The 16,954-nt window shown below is 37.8% G+C and overlaps 2 protein-coding genes across 12 annotated transcripts in view; both read left to right on the top strand.

Annotated features, from left to right (window-relative positions):
• The window catches only part of LOC116267705 (uncharacterized), a 34,589-nt gene extending 25,229 nt beyond the window's left edge, over window positions 1-9,360 (top strand). For 4 of the 11 annotated variants that reach the window (XR_007572109.1, XR_007572112.1, XR_007572110.1 and 1 more), the window contains 2 exons: window positions 8,491-8,733; window positions 9,045-9,360. The gene's annotated coding sequence lies outside the window, so the exon portion shown is untranslated. Of the gene's footprint in view, window positions 1-99; window positions 406-2,134; window positions 2,166-6,923; window positions 7,001-7,819; window positions 7,859-8,490; window positions 8,734-9,044 lie in introns of those variants that run through there. The other 7 variants (XR_007572107.1, XR_007572108.1, XM_050075291.1 and 4 more) reach the window with 5 other exon arrangements.
• A 4,367-nt stretch (window positions 9,361-13,727) lies between these two features.
• Window positions 13,728-16,617, top strand: LOC116267656 (protein MADS AFFECTING FLOWERING 5-like). The gene is made up of 2 exons (XM_050075299.1): window positions 13,728-14,641; window positions 16,489-16,617. The coding sequence occupies exon 1, from the start codon at window positions 13,886-13,888 to the stop codon at window positions 14,510-14,512; it is 627 nt and encodes a 208-aa protein (XP_049931256.1). The 5' UTR covers window positions 13,728-13,885; the 3' UTR covers window positions 14,513-14,641; window positions 16,489-16,617.
• Window positions 16,618-16,954: the final 337 nt, after the last annotated feature.

The raw sequence follows: 16,954 nt of genomic DNA, 5'->3' as shown, positions 1-16,954 counted from the left end.
TCTTTTTTCGAATTTTGGGTGACCTATTTTTTGAAGCGCATAAAATAGCTATGTTGATCTGCTTGGTTGACCTCATTACTTGTGTCGAGATTGATGCAGACCTGATTTCCGGACTCGTCCCTTGGCCAATCGATGGTGGAAGAACAGCAGTCGGTGCACTCAAGCCTCTATGGTTCTGGGAGTTGCAGCAGTTTTTTCGATTCATCCAGCTTGCCTCCACCGCCCTCGCCATCAATTGACGCTCTCCTTTCATCGCCACCACCCTCATTCAGCTGGAACGACGGTCTTGACAGTTTGGAGATGGACGCGTTCGAAGGTGCCCTCATCCTGTCGCCCCTCTTCTCCTGAAGCATAATGGTCAAACCAGTTAGTTCCTCAAGTTCTTGGTGGCTGTGCCTTTTTCAAATTTTTGGGTCTCACATTCATTTCTCATTCTTTAGTGTGCATATGTTTTGGTTGCCGCAGTATTTCTGTCTAGAGGTCCTCATGTTGTATCTCCTGTGGTTTCCCCACATTTTGTAAATCATTCTTTTATGATCAAATAAAGAGCTGTAGGTGTGTTGTTTGGTTCATGGAATTCACCATTACTTGACAAATGAAAAAAAAGCCTGGTTCCACAGGTATAAGGACTAGCTACCTGTACCAATAGCATGCCAATATTGGCTAGATGGAAGTTGGGAAGGTACTGCAGACACCACATAATGCTGATGGAGTTTGCCGGGAATCAGTTTTGATTAAGCATTCAAAAAAAAAAAAGACAAGAAAGGACACGCTTGACTTTAAGAAATCACAGAAAGAACATACATGTTAGCTATACTATTTATAATTCTTTCCTAACATCGATCAGGAATACGAAAGTTATAAAAGAAACTATAAAAATCATAAGTAATTGAGATGAACTAACCATATTTACCAGTAGAAGAAACAGAAGAAAAACTGAAAAAAAAAGGCAGAGTATTGGAGGTAGTGCAAAAGGTGAAAAGAATATAGAGGCAGTGCAATTGCAGAAACAGAACAGAAAAAGAAAAAAATATGTGTAGCTAAACGTGCAAAATCACATCAACCACATCAACGAAAATTGGACGTCAATGTGATTCATTTTGAATAAAGTGTCCTTATCTGATTTCATAAGCCAAGTTCATTCCACACGTCAATTGCTCGATTCTTTTTATGGTTTTAACGTGATGCAACTGGTTCAATTTCCTCTGGTTTTAGGCAAATTTTATGGCAATGTTGGTCTGTCATTACTTTTCTTCGCACATGGATAGGAGCAGCATGAGTTTCATTTTCGTGTAGGTAGGAAATCCTCTTAGTTCCTTTTTAGTTTGTTATATGACCGGTTGTGGTACTATTTTTGATGTTGGCTGCCCATTATTTGTGTCAAGATTGATGCTGTTGTGCTAGTCCGCTAGATGCCTTTGCAGCAGATTGAAGTTCAAAAGACAGAAGTTGCTCTGGTGGATGGTAAATTTAGTCGCTTTACGGCAAATCAGCAGGATCCTGAGCTTACTGCATCACAGATGCCATCCTAGTTTCGTGTTTGTTGATCCATAATATAGTTTGCTGCTTCAGTCACTTTCTGCCTTTTTTTTCTTTCTTTTTATTGGCATAAGCGCTTGTTTCTCTGTGGAGCAGTTTATTCTAATGGCCTGCTTTTAGGTAACAGTTTTTGCAGTGATTCCTCCTCTGGTTTTTGAAATTTTCTTGGATCAAGAACTGATTCTAATCTGCAAAATTAATCTGCTACGTTGATCTGTTGTGGTTATTTACTTTAGATTCTAGTTCTAATTCCACTTTTATTGCCTTCCTGTGTAACAAATCGCTTTAGGCAGTGGTGTCCAGGCAATGTACTTCGAAACCTCAGAGACACCTCATTTTGTCGTGTTCCTCTTTTTTCTCTCTATATACTTCTTTTTTCCTGTTCTAAGGATGATGTACACGTTCTGAGGTGGCATTTTAGCTTTTAAAATCCTTAATTCCTTTCAGGTGGATATTGTATCAGCTCAATGAAAATGAAGAAAAACTCACTTTGATGATTGACTTATATATAAACCTGCTATTAAAGGTAATGGGTTTAGTTAATTGCTCAACCATTTGAAATATTTTTTACATGCCTTGTGCAATGTCACTGCAGAGAGTTCAATTGTCTTACCTCCTGCTTTATCTATTATATGAATGTGGCAGTGCTGGTGGACTGGTGGGTGCTAGAGGCTGCAGAGCTCATCTTAATTTGACGTCATCAGCCTTGATGGTGGCATTCCAGAGGTCTGGGTCCTGCTGTCCATTACCAGTTGTTTATAGTTTGTCTATATCCCCTGTTTCACTCGTTTGTTTCCCATGCAGATCAAATGTGGAATGATCAAACATATAGCTAAACCCAACCAATCCATGCGAAAGAGAAGTTTTCTTTCAGCTAGGTGACGTGAAATCAACTTCACGTCAATAAACATATATAGTTTTTAGTCTATGCCTACAAGTGGTTACTCATGTCAATTTTGGTACTGAGTCAGTTGCAATGGTTTTTCAATGGTCAGAGTCCAAAAGCCTGATATATATTAAAATGATTCAGAGATATCTTCCCATCTAGATTAGCCAGACGTAAACGAAAATTCAGTTATTTTTCCTTACTTGTAAATGGAATCACCTCCAGTGCCTTTTCTGATGGATCACCAGTTTGAGCAGTAAAATACTTATGGACTGTATGGAAAAGGCAACTATTGTAGTATTTGATCCTGTGTTGAGCAGACGAGAAGTTAAAAATTCTGGTGAAAAGGATCATTGGGTCCTTCATTAACTATTGTTACAAAAACTTCCAATATTCTGACAAAACTAAGTAACTGGAACTTCTAGAATTTTTGAGAACAGATATGAAACCTAGGCACTTCCATAAAAGATTAGCATTTCTGGATCTATGCATAAAAGACGTGCTTGCTCCCTGTAATGCAGCAACAATTGCAAAAAATGATGGCATACAGGAAAATTGCATTTCAGGAAAACAGGATTACATTTAAAAAACATGAGAAATGTAGATATTGGATGAGTTCCATATTTTAAAGAACTACTTTACCATCTAACAGTCCCCAAAAGTTAACATATTGCCTCATTGTTCCACAACGGTTTCACACCCATCTGCACGACATGTAAATGCATTCTAATGACTGGTAGCCCTTATCCCAGAAACAGAATTTTCATGCTCCAAGGAATGAAGGGCCTTTTTTCTAATGCATAATTTGGTAAAAACAATTTATACTTTGATCATTTGAAATGCTTATGTGTTTGCCTGTTCCTAAAGAAGCAATTTCACTAACATCAACAAGTCTATGCATGGTCATAAATATCATTATACAGTGAGGTTTTTCTCAGGTATGGTAAAGTTTAAAGTCTGGGAAAATCTCAGCAAATTTCAAAAATTTGGAAAACAAATCTAAAAGTAAAATGAGTAAAGTACGAAAATAAGAATCCAGTTATAAAAATGTGAAAAAACACCAGAAAATGCGAGAAAATGTGTTTAAAATGTGTTTTTCTTTAACAAGGCTGGTTTTTTTGCAGTTTTTTTTTCAATTTTTGGTTAACCTATTCTTTGAAGCGCATAAAACAGCTATGTTGATCTGCTGTGGTTGTTTACTTTAGATTTCTAGTTCTAATTCCGCTTTTATTGCCTTCCTGTGTAACAAATTGCTTTATACAGTGTTGTGCAGGCAATGTACTTTGGAACCTCAGAGACACCTCATTTTGTCTGTGTTCCTTTTTTTTCTCTCTATATACTTCTTTTTTCCTGTTCTAAGGATGATGTACATGTTTTGAGGTGGCACTTTTACTTTTAAAAGCCCTAATTCCTTTCAGGTGGATATTGTATCAGCTCAATGAAAATGGAAAGAAACTCACTTTGATTATTGACTTATATATAAACCTACTATTCAAGGTAATAATTTTTAGTTAATTGCTCAACCATTTGAAATGTTTTTTACATGCCTTGTGCAATGTTACTGCAGAGAGTTCAATTTTCTTACATCCTGGTTTACCTATTATATAAATGTGGCAGTGCTGGTGGACTTGTGGGAGCAAGAGGCTGCAGAGGTCATCTTAATTTGACGTCATCAGCCTTGATGGTGGCACTCCAGACGTCTGGGTCCTGCTGTCCATGACCAGTTGTTTATAGTTTGTCTAATCCCCTGTTTCACTCGTTTGTTTCCCATGCATGCACAAGCTTTTATGGCGCATTTCTTTTAATGAAAAATTTCATCTTATTTGGCTTATGAAAGGATGCCTGTCCTCAGCTTTAGTCTTACACAAACAAATTAAGAAACATTGGCAAGTCGGTTTTCTAGATGGCCATGGACCATGTTCAAATTTTAATGCGTTGTCAAAAGGACAAATGCACCATCTTCTACCCAGATAAAGAACTTTTCCTGTCGTCATTCTCTTCATGGGCAGAATGAATATTTACCAGGAAGTATGTGATATTGAACTGCACAAAATTTCCTCTTGGAATTGTAAGCATAATGACATGTCCATTATTTTATGTTCTAGCACTTAACAAATCATGCTCTCTGAGTGGTGAGCCTGGTGGCAGTTGAGGTGTCCTTGTAGAGGTTGCCCATGCCCAAAATTTTGGATACACAGAAAATCAGGTCAATTTTAACCACACGTTATATAGGATTTAAAAGTACATTAGTATAGCAAAATATAACAGACCTGCCACAGTGCATCTACACGGTCCTATGTAGGGATGCACAACAAGTTGAGCCAAATCGGGCTCAATTCATGACTAGAACGCTTTATTCTTATTGACTTTCTTGTATGTTACAGTTTTTGCGGTATTTCATTTTCTGGTTTTTGAAATTTTCGTGGATCTAAAACCGATTCTATGCTTCAAAGATTAAGCACTATTATGTTAACCTGCTGTTGTTATTTTCTTTTAGATATGTAGCTCTAATTTCATTTTTACTCTCTTCCTTTGTAACAAATTGCTTTAGGCAATCGTGTCCAGACAACATACTTCGGAACCTCAGAGGCAATGTTATCACTGGAGTAGCGTATCGCGTATCGGTCGGGCCGACCTATATGCCGCATCGTAACGTATCGTAAATGTATCATAACGTATCGTAAAATTAATTTTTTAATTTTTAAAAAATATTAAAAAATCATAAAAAATTCCAAAAAATCATAATAATTTCAAAACGAAATCCGAAAAAACAAGTAAAAATCAGAAAAAATCAAGAAAAATCCTGATATGATTTGCTTACAATAATTTCACTTAACTCTTAACCTATCTTTGGGATTCACCCTTGTACACCACTGCCATGCAGGATACGACATTATATCTTCACAAAACAAGTAAAAACATACAAATAAATGTAGGAAATAAGAGAAATGAACGATTCAACGACAAAAATGAGTTATTTTTTAGCAAAAAACCCTCTTTCTCCAAGCTTCCCACCGTCCCGAGACTCCCCACAACAAGAAATAAAGAGCTTCTTCACCGGCAAATCTTGATGCAAATGGAGAAAATATCTCCCTGCCACGTCTCTTGCAGTGTTTAGAAACAATAGAAGAGAGAGAGAGGAGCGTAGGTTTTAAAAAAAAAAGACGCAAAAAAGGGGTCGTCGTGCGTATAACTCGTATCGTATCGTTTTTGTTGATACGGACGATACGTATTGTACGATACACATTCGTATCGTACGATACGGATAACATTGCTCAGAGGCACCTCATCTTGTCTTGTTCCTCTTTCATATCCCTTGTACACTTCTTCTTCCTGTTCTAACAATGATGTACAACTTTTAAGGTGGCATTTTTACTTTTAACAGCCCTAATTCTTTTCAGTGGATGCTATATCATCCGAATGAAAATGAAGAAAAAGGTACTTTTGTGTTTGATTTAAATAAAAACTTGCTATTCAGGACAGTAGCTTCTAAGTAATTGCTTAGCCATTTAAAATGTTCTTACATGCCATGTACACTGGTACTGTAGAGAGTTCAATTTTCTTGCCTCCTGCTTTACCTGTTATATAAATCTGGCACAGATGGTGGGTGGGAAGGGTACTGCAGACACTAGATAATGCTGATGGAGCTTGCAAGGGAAGCAGTTGCGATTAAGCATTCAAAAAACTAAAGCACAAGAAAAGTACACGTTGACTCTAAGAAAATCACAGAAAGAACATGCATAATTAGCTATACTATTGATAATTCTTTGATAACATCCATCAAGAATATGAAAGGTATAAAATCATAAGTAATTGAGTGAAATAACCATATGCTATCCTGGTTTCGAGTTTGTTGATCCATAATGTAGTTAGTTGCTTCAGTCACTTTCGGATTTTTTCTCTCTTTTTATTGGCATAAGTACTCGTTTCTTTGTCGAAGAGTTTATTCTTAATGACCTGCTTATAGGTAACAATTTTTGCAGTGTTTTGTTCCCTGGTTTTTTGAAATGATCTTGGATCTAGACTGATTCTACTATGCGAAGTTTAAGAACCTGTTATGTTGATCTGCTGTGATTATTTACTTTGGATTTCTAGTTCTAATTCCACTTTTATTGTCTTCCTGTGTAACAAATCGCTTTAGGCAGTGGTGTCCAGGCAATGTACTTCGAAACCTCAGAGACACCTCATTTTGTCGTGTTCCTCTTTTTTCTCTCTATATACTACTTTTTTCCTGTTCTAAGGATGACGTACACGTTCTGAGGTGGCATTTTAGCTTTTAAAATCCTTAATTCCTTTCAGGTGGATATTGTATCAGCTCAATGAAAATGAAGAAAAACTCACTTTGATGATTGACTTATATATAAACCTGCTATTAAAGGTAATGGGTTTTAGTTAACTGCTCAACCATTTGAAATATTTTTTACTTGCCTTGTGCAATTTTACTGCAGAGAGTTCAATTTTCTTATCTCTTGCTTTACCTATTATATGAATGTGGCAGTGCTGGTGGACTGGTGGGTGCAAGAGGGGAGCTCATCTTAATTTGACGTCATCGTCCTTGATGGTGGCACTCCAGAGGTCTGTGTCCTGCTGTTCATGACCATTTCTCTATATGTTGTCAGCTTTTACTTGTCTCCTCAAAAGGATCTCTATATTCCCTGTTTCACTCTACTTGTTTTCCATGCATGCACAGGCTTTTATGTTGCATCTCTTTTTCATGCAAAATTTCATCTTATTTGGCTTATGAAATGAATCAGCTTTAGTCTTATACAAACAAATTAAGAAACACTGGCAAGTCAGTTTTCTAGGTGGCCATGTTCTTGTGAAAAAAAAGAAGGGTCGCAGCCCTTTAGCAACTTCTCTTGGTATTTCAAAATCCCAAAATATCGTAAGAAGTGATTCCATGTACACATTTTTGTGAGGCCATGCAAGGTACTTTATCTTTTGAAGCCACATGATATGCAAAAATTTCTTGGTTCATGAAAAGGAAAATCTCTTTGTTATTTTCGTTGTTAGGAGCTAAAGATCGAAGTAGAAGATCTTTTGGTGTTCTCATTTTTTGAAATAATGTTCTCTCTGATATAGAGATGGATGACGGTATGATATACTCTAGTCCATTAATGCAGGCCTAAAATTATTATGAAGAAGAATAATAGAAGCTAATCTCTTTTTACCTTCATGTGTGTTCACTATGTGGGCCAGAGTTATCTGAATGTTTAGACCCATATATAATTGATAGTTCTGTAAAAATAGAAATAGACATTTACTTCTTTTTGTGAGTCCTTTGTTTTATACTACTTCTAAAACAACCGGTTTTCTGTGGTAGACCATGAAGTTAAGATTCATTTGTTCTTTTCCTAATTCAGCATATGAAATGTGAAAAAATTGTCATTGCAGAGTACATGCTGATCCAGTATCAGGGCCACATGTAGGCAGGTGTGGGTTGTTCTCCATACTAGCCCTTCAAGTTTATTTATTTCAAAATTGGTGTTGTCATGTATTTGCTCATTTCTAAGTGCTAGTTCCCTTAAAAGAATGAGAGTTTTTGAATTTGTGCCCCTCACCCAAAATTTTATGGCTCCACCATTGAGTACATGATGGAACATCTTCACATAAAAGAGAGAAGTAGCAAGTACATGCATAGAACTATAGAAGGAGTATGGCAAAACAATGGCTGTTCTTAGGGTATGGAAGCTTTTTCTCTTCCTGTTTTCTTCTGTAATTTGTAATCATGTCTAGGGCATGGGCTGAATGAAATGGTCACTAGAAAGTGGGTTTTTCTTGTGGAATCCCACCTATCTGAATCACGATGAAGATGAACATAATAAAGTCTGCTGAAATTTCGGGAAAAAGGTGAGGAATCACTTAGATGATGGAGAAGGAAAGTAAAATTGTGTCAGACATTTCAAGGGGCCTTAAATGCATTATCAGACGACTGTCCAAAGTTTTCTATTTTTGGGATGAACCATAATAAGATGAAAACATGTTTGAAGTCATTGGTAAATTTAGATCTTTAATTTTATTGATTTGAATCAGTTTTTCTTTCTTTCTCCATTTTATGTGTGCAGACTTTGGGCTATCTATGTGACAGAATCATATGCTTTGAAGCACTAGATCCCTTTGAAAATCAGGTTGTTTCGACCAGGTCCTTCGTCTTTGAAAGTGGCAAAACCGGAATTGATTCAGACAATCCTTCAACACTTGAGAGCCACTGAATCGACTAAAAGGAGATGCCCTTGCATACTTTGCAGACCATCAATAGAAGCATTCCATGCTGTGATAACATAGCATACTTCAACCTTAAAAGGATGGTAAGCTTCTTCCAAATAATTTTGCCAGACAAGGCCTTTCGTTTTTCTCGTAATTATGTTAGAACTGATATACTTTTCCCATTGTCTTATTTTCTTTGAGACAATGTTTGAAACATAGCCACAGCCAGGAAAACTGGTTCCACTAGAACAACAGTAAGTTTTTGTATCTATAAATGATTCCCTCAGACACATACAGAATCTATGATTTTAGAAACACAAAGAAACCATGGAAATGACATTAGATTTCTATTGAAATTTCATACTTTTTTATGGTTCTAAATACTACCAAGGTATCTTGTTTCATTGACCAGGCATATGTGGTTGCCAGAAGGGAGCTTCAAAGTTGCAGTTGATGGGTTCACTTTATCCTCATTCAAATCAGTCAAACTTTTCAGATTTGTGTCCACCTCTACATGCGTACCCAGGCTAGCATCTTCAATACCAATTTGCTTTCGTTAGGTTGAGCAGCTTCCCCTCGATTAAGAATAGGCCAATCTGAGGGATTTCAAAGTCGAAAGACACATGAGAAGAACTGGATAGTTCCATTGGCTGCAGGTGCAGAGGTTGAGGGAGAATCCATTAAGTTTGTCAAGACCAGTTGATAGTGATCAATATTGACTAGAAAAATAGTTGTGGATGTAATTTTTACTGTGTCAACAGTATTTGAGTTAAACAAAAATTATTGCATTTGTGAAGGAATGCTCTCTATCTCTCTTTCTCTTTTTCTCTCTCTCTCTCTCTCTCTCTCTGTGCACCGTGTCTTAAAACGTTTTAGCCACAGTTGCCACATCCAGAACTCGTATCATTTTTAGCCATGAGTATGTGGTTTGAAATATATAACCGCGGTTCTGGCTGTGGTTAAAGACCTTTGCTGTTCTAGTCTTGACTGGGAACTCTATTAAACCTTCGTCTTTGAAAGTATTTGATCTTCCCATCTATCCAGTTGGATCTTGACTTAGTTTGCATGTGGACCATATTCAAGTTTTAATGTTTTGTCAAAAGGACAAATGCACGATCTTCTGCCCAGATAAAGAACTTTTCCTGTCGTCATTCTCTTCATGGGTAGAATGAATATTTAGCAGGAAGTATGTGATATTGAACTGCACAAAATTTCCTCTCGGAATTGTAAGCATAATGGCATGTCCATTATTTTTGTGTTTTAGCACTTAACAAGCCATGCATCGTTTGGGAAAAAAGGTTGCCCAGGATTTTGGATTTAACAATGAGGCTGAGAGTGTGGCAGTGGCAGCTAAGGTGGTTGGTGATGGTAGAGTGAGTCTGGTAGAGGAGAATGAATACAAGAGAGAAAAAGCTTTTCATCCCAGGCTTCAAAGCTCATGTCGCCCATTAAACTTCACGCTCCTTGAGTGGTGAGTCGATGGTTGTTGAAGTGTCCTTGCAGAGGTTGCCTATGATCAGAATTTTGGATGCACACAATTATATACACAATATAACAGACCTGCCACTGCGTATGTACACGGTCTTATGTAGGGATGTACAACAAGTTGAGCCAGTTCAATGACATGAGCCTGACTCATTTAAGCTCAACTCAGCAGTATCATTCTTGTTTGTTAATGTTTAGGGGTGTGTTGGTAATTTTTATGAATTTTAACACAATTTTTATAGTTTCCATTTTCATTTGAAGAAAAAATGAATAAAGTGGCGCAAGCTTAAACTAGTCAAAATTGAGCTTAGACTCGGTTTACCGCGCTCGAGCTCGGACTTGGGTTACCAAGTTCAGCTTTGAGTTTGCCTCATAAAGCTCAATTCAAGCTCGAGCCGAGCAATACGTGACTTGAGCTGGCTGAGCATGCTCGTCGTACATTCCTAACCCTTTAATAGGCCTGCACAATGAGCCAAGCCAACTCGAACTCGACTCGAACTCGTTTGAAAAAACTCGGCTCGTGCTCGACTCGTTTATAAACGAGCTGAGTTCGAGCTTACAAAGATGCTTGAAACTATAAATGAATTGAGTTCGAGTTTCAGGAACTCGACTCGTTTATATTCGACTCGACTTGCAAACTGATACCCTCTGTAATATTGTGAAAACCGGTTCACAAGTTATATGAGTTAATACATGAGTCAAACAAATTAACGTTTACACGAGTTAATGCTTACACGAGTTAACGCTCAACGAGCTAATGCCTAAACGAGTTAAATGGGTTAAACGAATCAAGTTTGAGCTCGATTTTGTTAGGTCGAGTCGAGCTTGAGCTTGCTCGACTCTGCTTGTGTGCAGCACTACCCTTTAAAACACTTTAAACATACCAGGGATTGGGTCTAACATGAACTATCCAAAACAAGATAGAAATGTTTTCACCCCCTCAAATTTTTAAAATTTCAAACAATTTACATGTAAATTTTATAAATTTTAGTTTAACCTATACTAAAAATATGAAAAATTTTATTTCGGCCCCGGTTAAAATTATGAAAGCATGGTTCTACCCCTACAAAGAAAAATTCCTGCAGAGACAGATCACCTCTAATTTGGATCACTTGTCCAATGTGCATCCGCTACAACATATGTTACATAGTTGCAAGCGTGGAACAGCCACTAGAATTAAAGCATGGTTTGTACTAAATTAGTAGTTACAATTAGGTTAGCAATGTTCACATTTTATTTAAGATATTTTAAAAGGATGGTCTGGCTTTTATCCCTGATTTAAGTGGTCTGAGACACTCTTTAGTATGTAAGATTGAATTTACAATCACATATGGTTTTAAAATATGAACACCAACAAATATCGATAGTGCAAATGAGCCAGTTGCAATGGTTTTTCAATTGTCAGATTCCAAAAGCCTGATACATATTAAAATGATTCAGAGATATCTACCCTTCCAGATTAGCCAGACTTAACGTAAATTCAGATATTTTTCCTTAATTGTAAATGGAATCACCTCCAGTGCCTTTTCCTTATGGATCACCAGTTTGAGTAGTAAAATCCTTTTGGACTGTATGGAAAAGACAACCATTGTAGACGTGCTTGCACCCTGTCATGCAGCAGTAATTGCAAAAAATGATGGCATGCATTTCAGGAAAACATGATTGCATTTAAAAGACATGAGAAATGTAGATATTGGATGGGCACCATATTGCAAAGAACTACTTTACCATGTAAAAATACCCAAAAGTTAACATATTGTCTCATTGTTCCACAACAGTTTCACACCCATCTGCACGACATATAAATGCAAACCAATGACTCATTCACATGACACCATAGAATTTAGGGCCCCATAGGAGGCAGTTTAGCTTCTCAAAGGGAGTTCAGTATCTATCTCTAAATCTAGTATCCGACTTAGGTGCCGAACTTCAAATTGATCTAAGGTTGGTGAGCTATCTACTCAACATGACTTGATGGGCCTTCTCTGTTATCTAATACAACTGTACCATAACGATTAACTGACTTTGACATACAACCGAACACTACGTGCAGGATTCTTGATATAACTAAAACATGCATGCTATTATGCTTCTTGCTGCATCTGACTTGCAGAAAGGTCTACTTTCAGGTCCATAAAGCTCATAATGGAATTGCAAAACTGGACCCAAACACAGTACGGGTTTGCCAAACCCACAGACATAAATCACTGGTAGCCCTTATCCCAGAAACAGAATTTTCATGCTCCTCCAAGAAATGGAGGGCGTTTTTTGTAATGAATAATTTGGTAAAACCAATTCATAGTTTGATCATTTGAAATACTTATCTGTTTGCTTCTATCTAAACAAGCAATTTCACTAACATGAACAGGTTTATCCATTGTCATAAATAACATTATACAGGGAGGTTTTTCTCAAGTATAGTAAAGTATAAAGTCTAGGTAAAATCTCAGCAAATTTCAAAAAACATATCTAAAAGTAAAATGAGTAAAATACTAAAATAAGAATCCAGTAATAAAAAATGCGAAAAAAATGCCAGTGTTTTTCTTTAACAAGCCAGGTTATTTTGCAGTTTTTTTTTTTTTTTGAATTTCAGTTTGATCAGCCCGACCAACAGTAGTTTTTCTCTTCGCCCTGGACAGGAGCGCCAAGTGACGCGAGGAAGGAGAAGACGAAGCGCGTCGACCGTTTGTGTGAACTTCTTTCTCGAGATAACTCTGTTTGCTGCAACAAGCAAACGCGATTGAAAGCTCAGAAAATTGAGCTCGAGCCATGTTGGACATGGACCTGAATCCGGATCGATATCAAGTCGAACTGATTCAACTTGACAAAAATATAATTTTAATAATATTTATGTGATATTCTTTTCAGATCTAATAATACTATTGGTAACAATTCTTATCTCATGCTTACAAAAAAATTGATACGCAAATATGGCGTTTTTAAGCATTTTTAGTTTTTCCCTTGATCCTCTGAACTCATGTCATTTTTGTTCTGAATTTATGTGGCAAAGCTTGGCCAATTGGAAATGGCCTTGCTTCATCTAAAGGTTCGGGAACTTTGTAAGTAGGAAGCTGGCGGGCGTCCCAACAAAACAAAAGCAAAACAAACAAGATACAAGTGTGGAGCATTATGTGGGAAATCTGTTCAAAATTGAGGTGGCTAAAAACATTATTTTTTGGAAAAGATATTCATTTTTTTAATACAGCAAGCATTTAATTTAATTTGCAACTGGAAACAACAACTTGCAAGTTACTAAGGGGAGCGCTTCACTAGGTTAATTTTGATCCTATATAAACTCGATATGATATATTTATATATTTTTATTTTTAAATCAATTTAAAGTATCCAATACATTTTGTAAAATTAAAAAAAATGAAAAAAATTAGGGCCAGGGATTTACAGCAATTACGTATTAGCGGAGAGCACCAAAAATCTCCTCCATATTTAGAAACTCACCTTCTTCCGTGATCAGTTTAGAAATTTGAAATTAAAACTTGTGAAAGAATTTGTTGTCGGTGTCCCTGTTCTCTCTAAGACACCATAATTTCAAAATCGTTAAAACAGAATTTTGCCACGCCGGTTGTCAAGTATCCGTTGAGAAGAAAAAGAGAGGGAAGCACTCCCTCTCTTCTTTACGCGGGCAAACCATCAGTTTAGAAAGAGCGATCGCTAAGTTGGATTACAGCAGAAAACCAAGAATCCCCTCTCTCTCTCCCCACTTCAACCGGCGGCCTTTGAGAAATCGGAAGAAGAAGAAGAAGAAGAAGGATGGTGGGAAGGCGGAAGATTAGCATGGGATTCATCTCCGATCAAAGGAGGCGCCATGTGACCTTCTCCAAGAGAAGGAAGGGCCTTTTCAAGAAGGCCCAAGAGCTCTGCTGTCTCACAGGCGCAACCATCGGCATTGTCTGCTTCAGCGAAGCAGGAAATGCTTTTACATTCTCCTACCCTCCACCTGCCGACGACCAAGAAGGAGATGATGGACACCGGCAACTACTCTCCATCATGCAGCAACACTGTGAGCAAGAGGTGGGACTGCGAGCACCATCCCGCACCATCACAACTACTCGTTCGCAACCACTGAAGACAAGACCATCAGTGGTGGATTCAAAATCGATTTCAGAGCAGAACAGTGGCACCGGCCTCCCACAGTCAGTGGGCGGAAATGACTTGTGGGCATCGTTGGAATCGCTGCATGGTGCCGGCGTAAGTTTCTCTGATCCGGGCAGCTACGATTTTGGATCATCTTCAAATTGCGTGGTAGAAGGTGAGCAAGAGGTGGGCTGCAGATGCAGAGCAAGGACAAGGCAGAAACACCTCTTCCGGACTCGTCCCTTGGCCAATCGATGGTGGAAGAACAGCAGTCGGTGGACTCAAGCTTCTATGGTTCTGTGAGTTGCAGCAGTTTTCTCGATTCCTCCAGCTTGCCTCCACCGCCATCGATTGACGCTCTCCTTTCATCGCCACCACCCTCATTCGGCTGGAATGACGGTCTTGACAGTTTGGAGATGGACACGTTCGAAGGTGCCCTCATCCTGTCGCCCCTCTTCTCCTGAAGCATAATGGTCAAACCAGTTAGATCCTCAAGTTCTTGGTGGCTGTGCCTTTTTCAAATTTTTTGGGTCTCACATTCATTTCTCATTCTTTTGTGTGCATATGTTTTGGTTGCCGAAGTATTTCTGTCTAGAGGTCCTCATGTTGTATCTCCTGTGGTTTTCCCCACATTTTGTAAATCATTCTTTTATGATCAAATAAAGAGCTGTAGGTGTGTTGTTTGCTTCATGGAATTTCACCATTACTTGACAAATGGAAAAAAAAAAAAAAGCCTGGTTCCACAGGTATAATGACTAGCTACCAGTACCAATCGCATGCCAATATTGGCTAGATGGAAGTTGGGAAGGGTACTGCAGACACCAGATAATGCTGATGGAGTTTGCCGGGAAGCAGTTTTGATTAAGCATTCAAAAGAAAAAACACAAGAAAAGTACAAGCTTGACTTTAAGAAAATCACAGAAAGAACATACATGTTAGCTATACTATTTATAATTCTTCCCTAACATCGATCAGGAATACGAAAGGTATAAAATCATATTTAACAGTTGAAGAAACACAAGAAAAACTGGACAAAAACTGGGGGAGTATTGGTGGCTGTGCAAATCATATTTAATAGTTTCTAGTTAATTGCTCAACCATTTGACATATTTTTTACATGCCTTGCGCAATGTTACTGCAGAGAGTTCAATTTTCTTACATCCTGGTTTACCTATTATATGAATGTGGCTGTGCTGGTGGACTGGTGGGTGCAAGAGGCTGCAGAGGTCTTCTTAATTTGACGTCATCAGCCTTGATGGTGGCACTCCAGACGTCTGGGTCCTACTGTCCTTTCCTTGTTTATAGTTTGTCTAATCCCCTGTTTCACTCGTTTGTTTCCCATGCATGCACAAGCTTTTATGGTGCATCTCTTTTTAATGAAAAATTTCATCTTATTTGGCTTATGAAAGGATGCCTGTCCTCAGCTTTAGTCTTATACAAACAAATTAAGAAACATTGGCACGTCGGTTTTCTAGATGGCCATGGACCATGTTCAAGTTTTAATGCTTTGTCGAAAGGACAAATGCACCATCTTCTGCCCAGATAAAGAACTTTTCCTGTCGTCATTCTCTTCATGGGCAGGATGAATATTTAGCAGGAATATGTGATATTGGACTGCACAAAAATTCCTCTTGGAATTGTAAGCATAGTGACATGTCCATTATTTTTATGTTCTAGCACTTAACAAATCATGCTTTCTGAGTGGTGAGTCTGATGGTAGTTGAGGTGTCCTTGTAGAGGTTGCCCATGCCCAAAATTTTGGATACACAAAAAAGCAGGTCAATTTTAACCACACGTTATATAGGATTTAAAAGTACATTAGTATAGCAAAATATAACAGACCTAAACGGTGATGGAGCTGAAGGTGAAAAGAATATGGAGGCAGTGCAATTGCAGGAAGCAGAACAGAAAAAGAAAAAAATATGTTGTAGCTAAACGTGCAAAATCACATCAACCACATCAACGAAAATTGGACGTCAATGTGATTTCATTTTGAATAAAGTGTCCTTATCTGATTTCATAAGCCAAGTTCATTCCACACGTCTATTGCTCGATTTCTTTTTATGGTTTTAACGTGATGCTATTGGTTCAATTTCCTCTGGTTTTAGGCAAATTTTATGGCAATGTTGGTCTGTCATTACTTTTCTTCTCACATAGATAGGAGCAGCATGAGTTTCATTTTCGTGTAGGCAGGAAATCCTCTTAGTTCCTTTTTTAGTTTGTTATATGACCGGTTGTGGTACTATTTTTGATGTTGGCTGCCCATTATTTGTGTCAAGATTGATGCTGTTGTGCTAGTCCGCTAGATGCCTTTGCAGCAGACTGAAGTTAAAGAGACACAACTTGCTCTGGTGGATGGTAAATTTAGTTGCTTTACGGCAAGTCAGCAGGATCCTGAGCTTACTGCGTCACAGATGCCATCCTAGTTTCGGGTTTGTTGATCCATTATATAGTTAGCTGCTTTAGTCACTTTCTGCGTTTTTTTCTCTCTTTTTATTGGCATAAGTTCTCGTTTCTCTGTGGAGCAGTTTATTCTTAATGGCCTGCTTTTAGGTAACAGTTTTTGCAGTGTTTCCTCCTCTGGTTTTTTAATTTTTCTGGAATCTAAAACTGATTTTAATCTGCAAAAATAATCTGCTATGTTGATCTGTTGTGGTTATTTACTTCAGATTTCTAGTTCTAATTCCACTTTTATTGTCTTCCTGTGTAACAAATCGCTTTAGGCAGTGGTGTCCAGGCAATGTA

The sequence above is a fragment of the Nymphaea colorata genome, chromosome 14, assembly GCF_008831285.2.
Source record: "Nymphaea colorata isolate Beijing-Zhang1983 chromosome 14, ASM883128v2, whole genome shotgun sequence".
Taxonomy (NCBI): Eukaryota; Viridiplantae; Streptophyta; class Magnoliopsida; order Nymphaeales; family Nymphaeaceae; genus Nymphaea; species Nymphaea colorata.
Note: the sequence above shows the minus strand (reverse complement) of the source record. Positions and strands in the feature narration are given on the sequence as shown.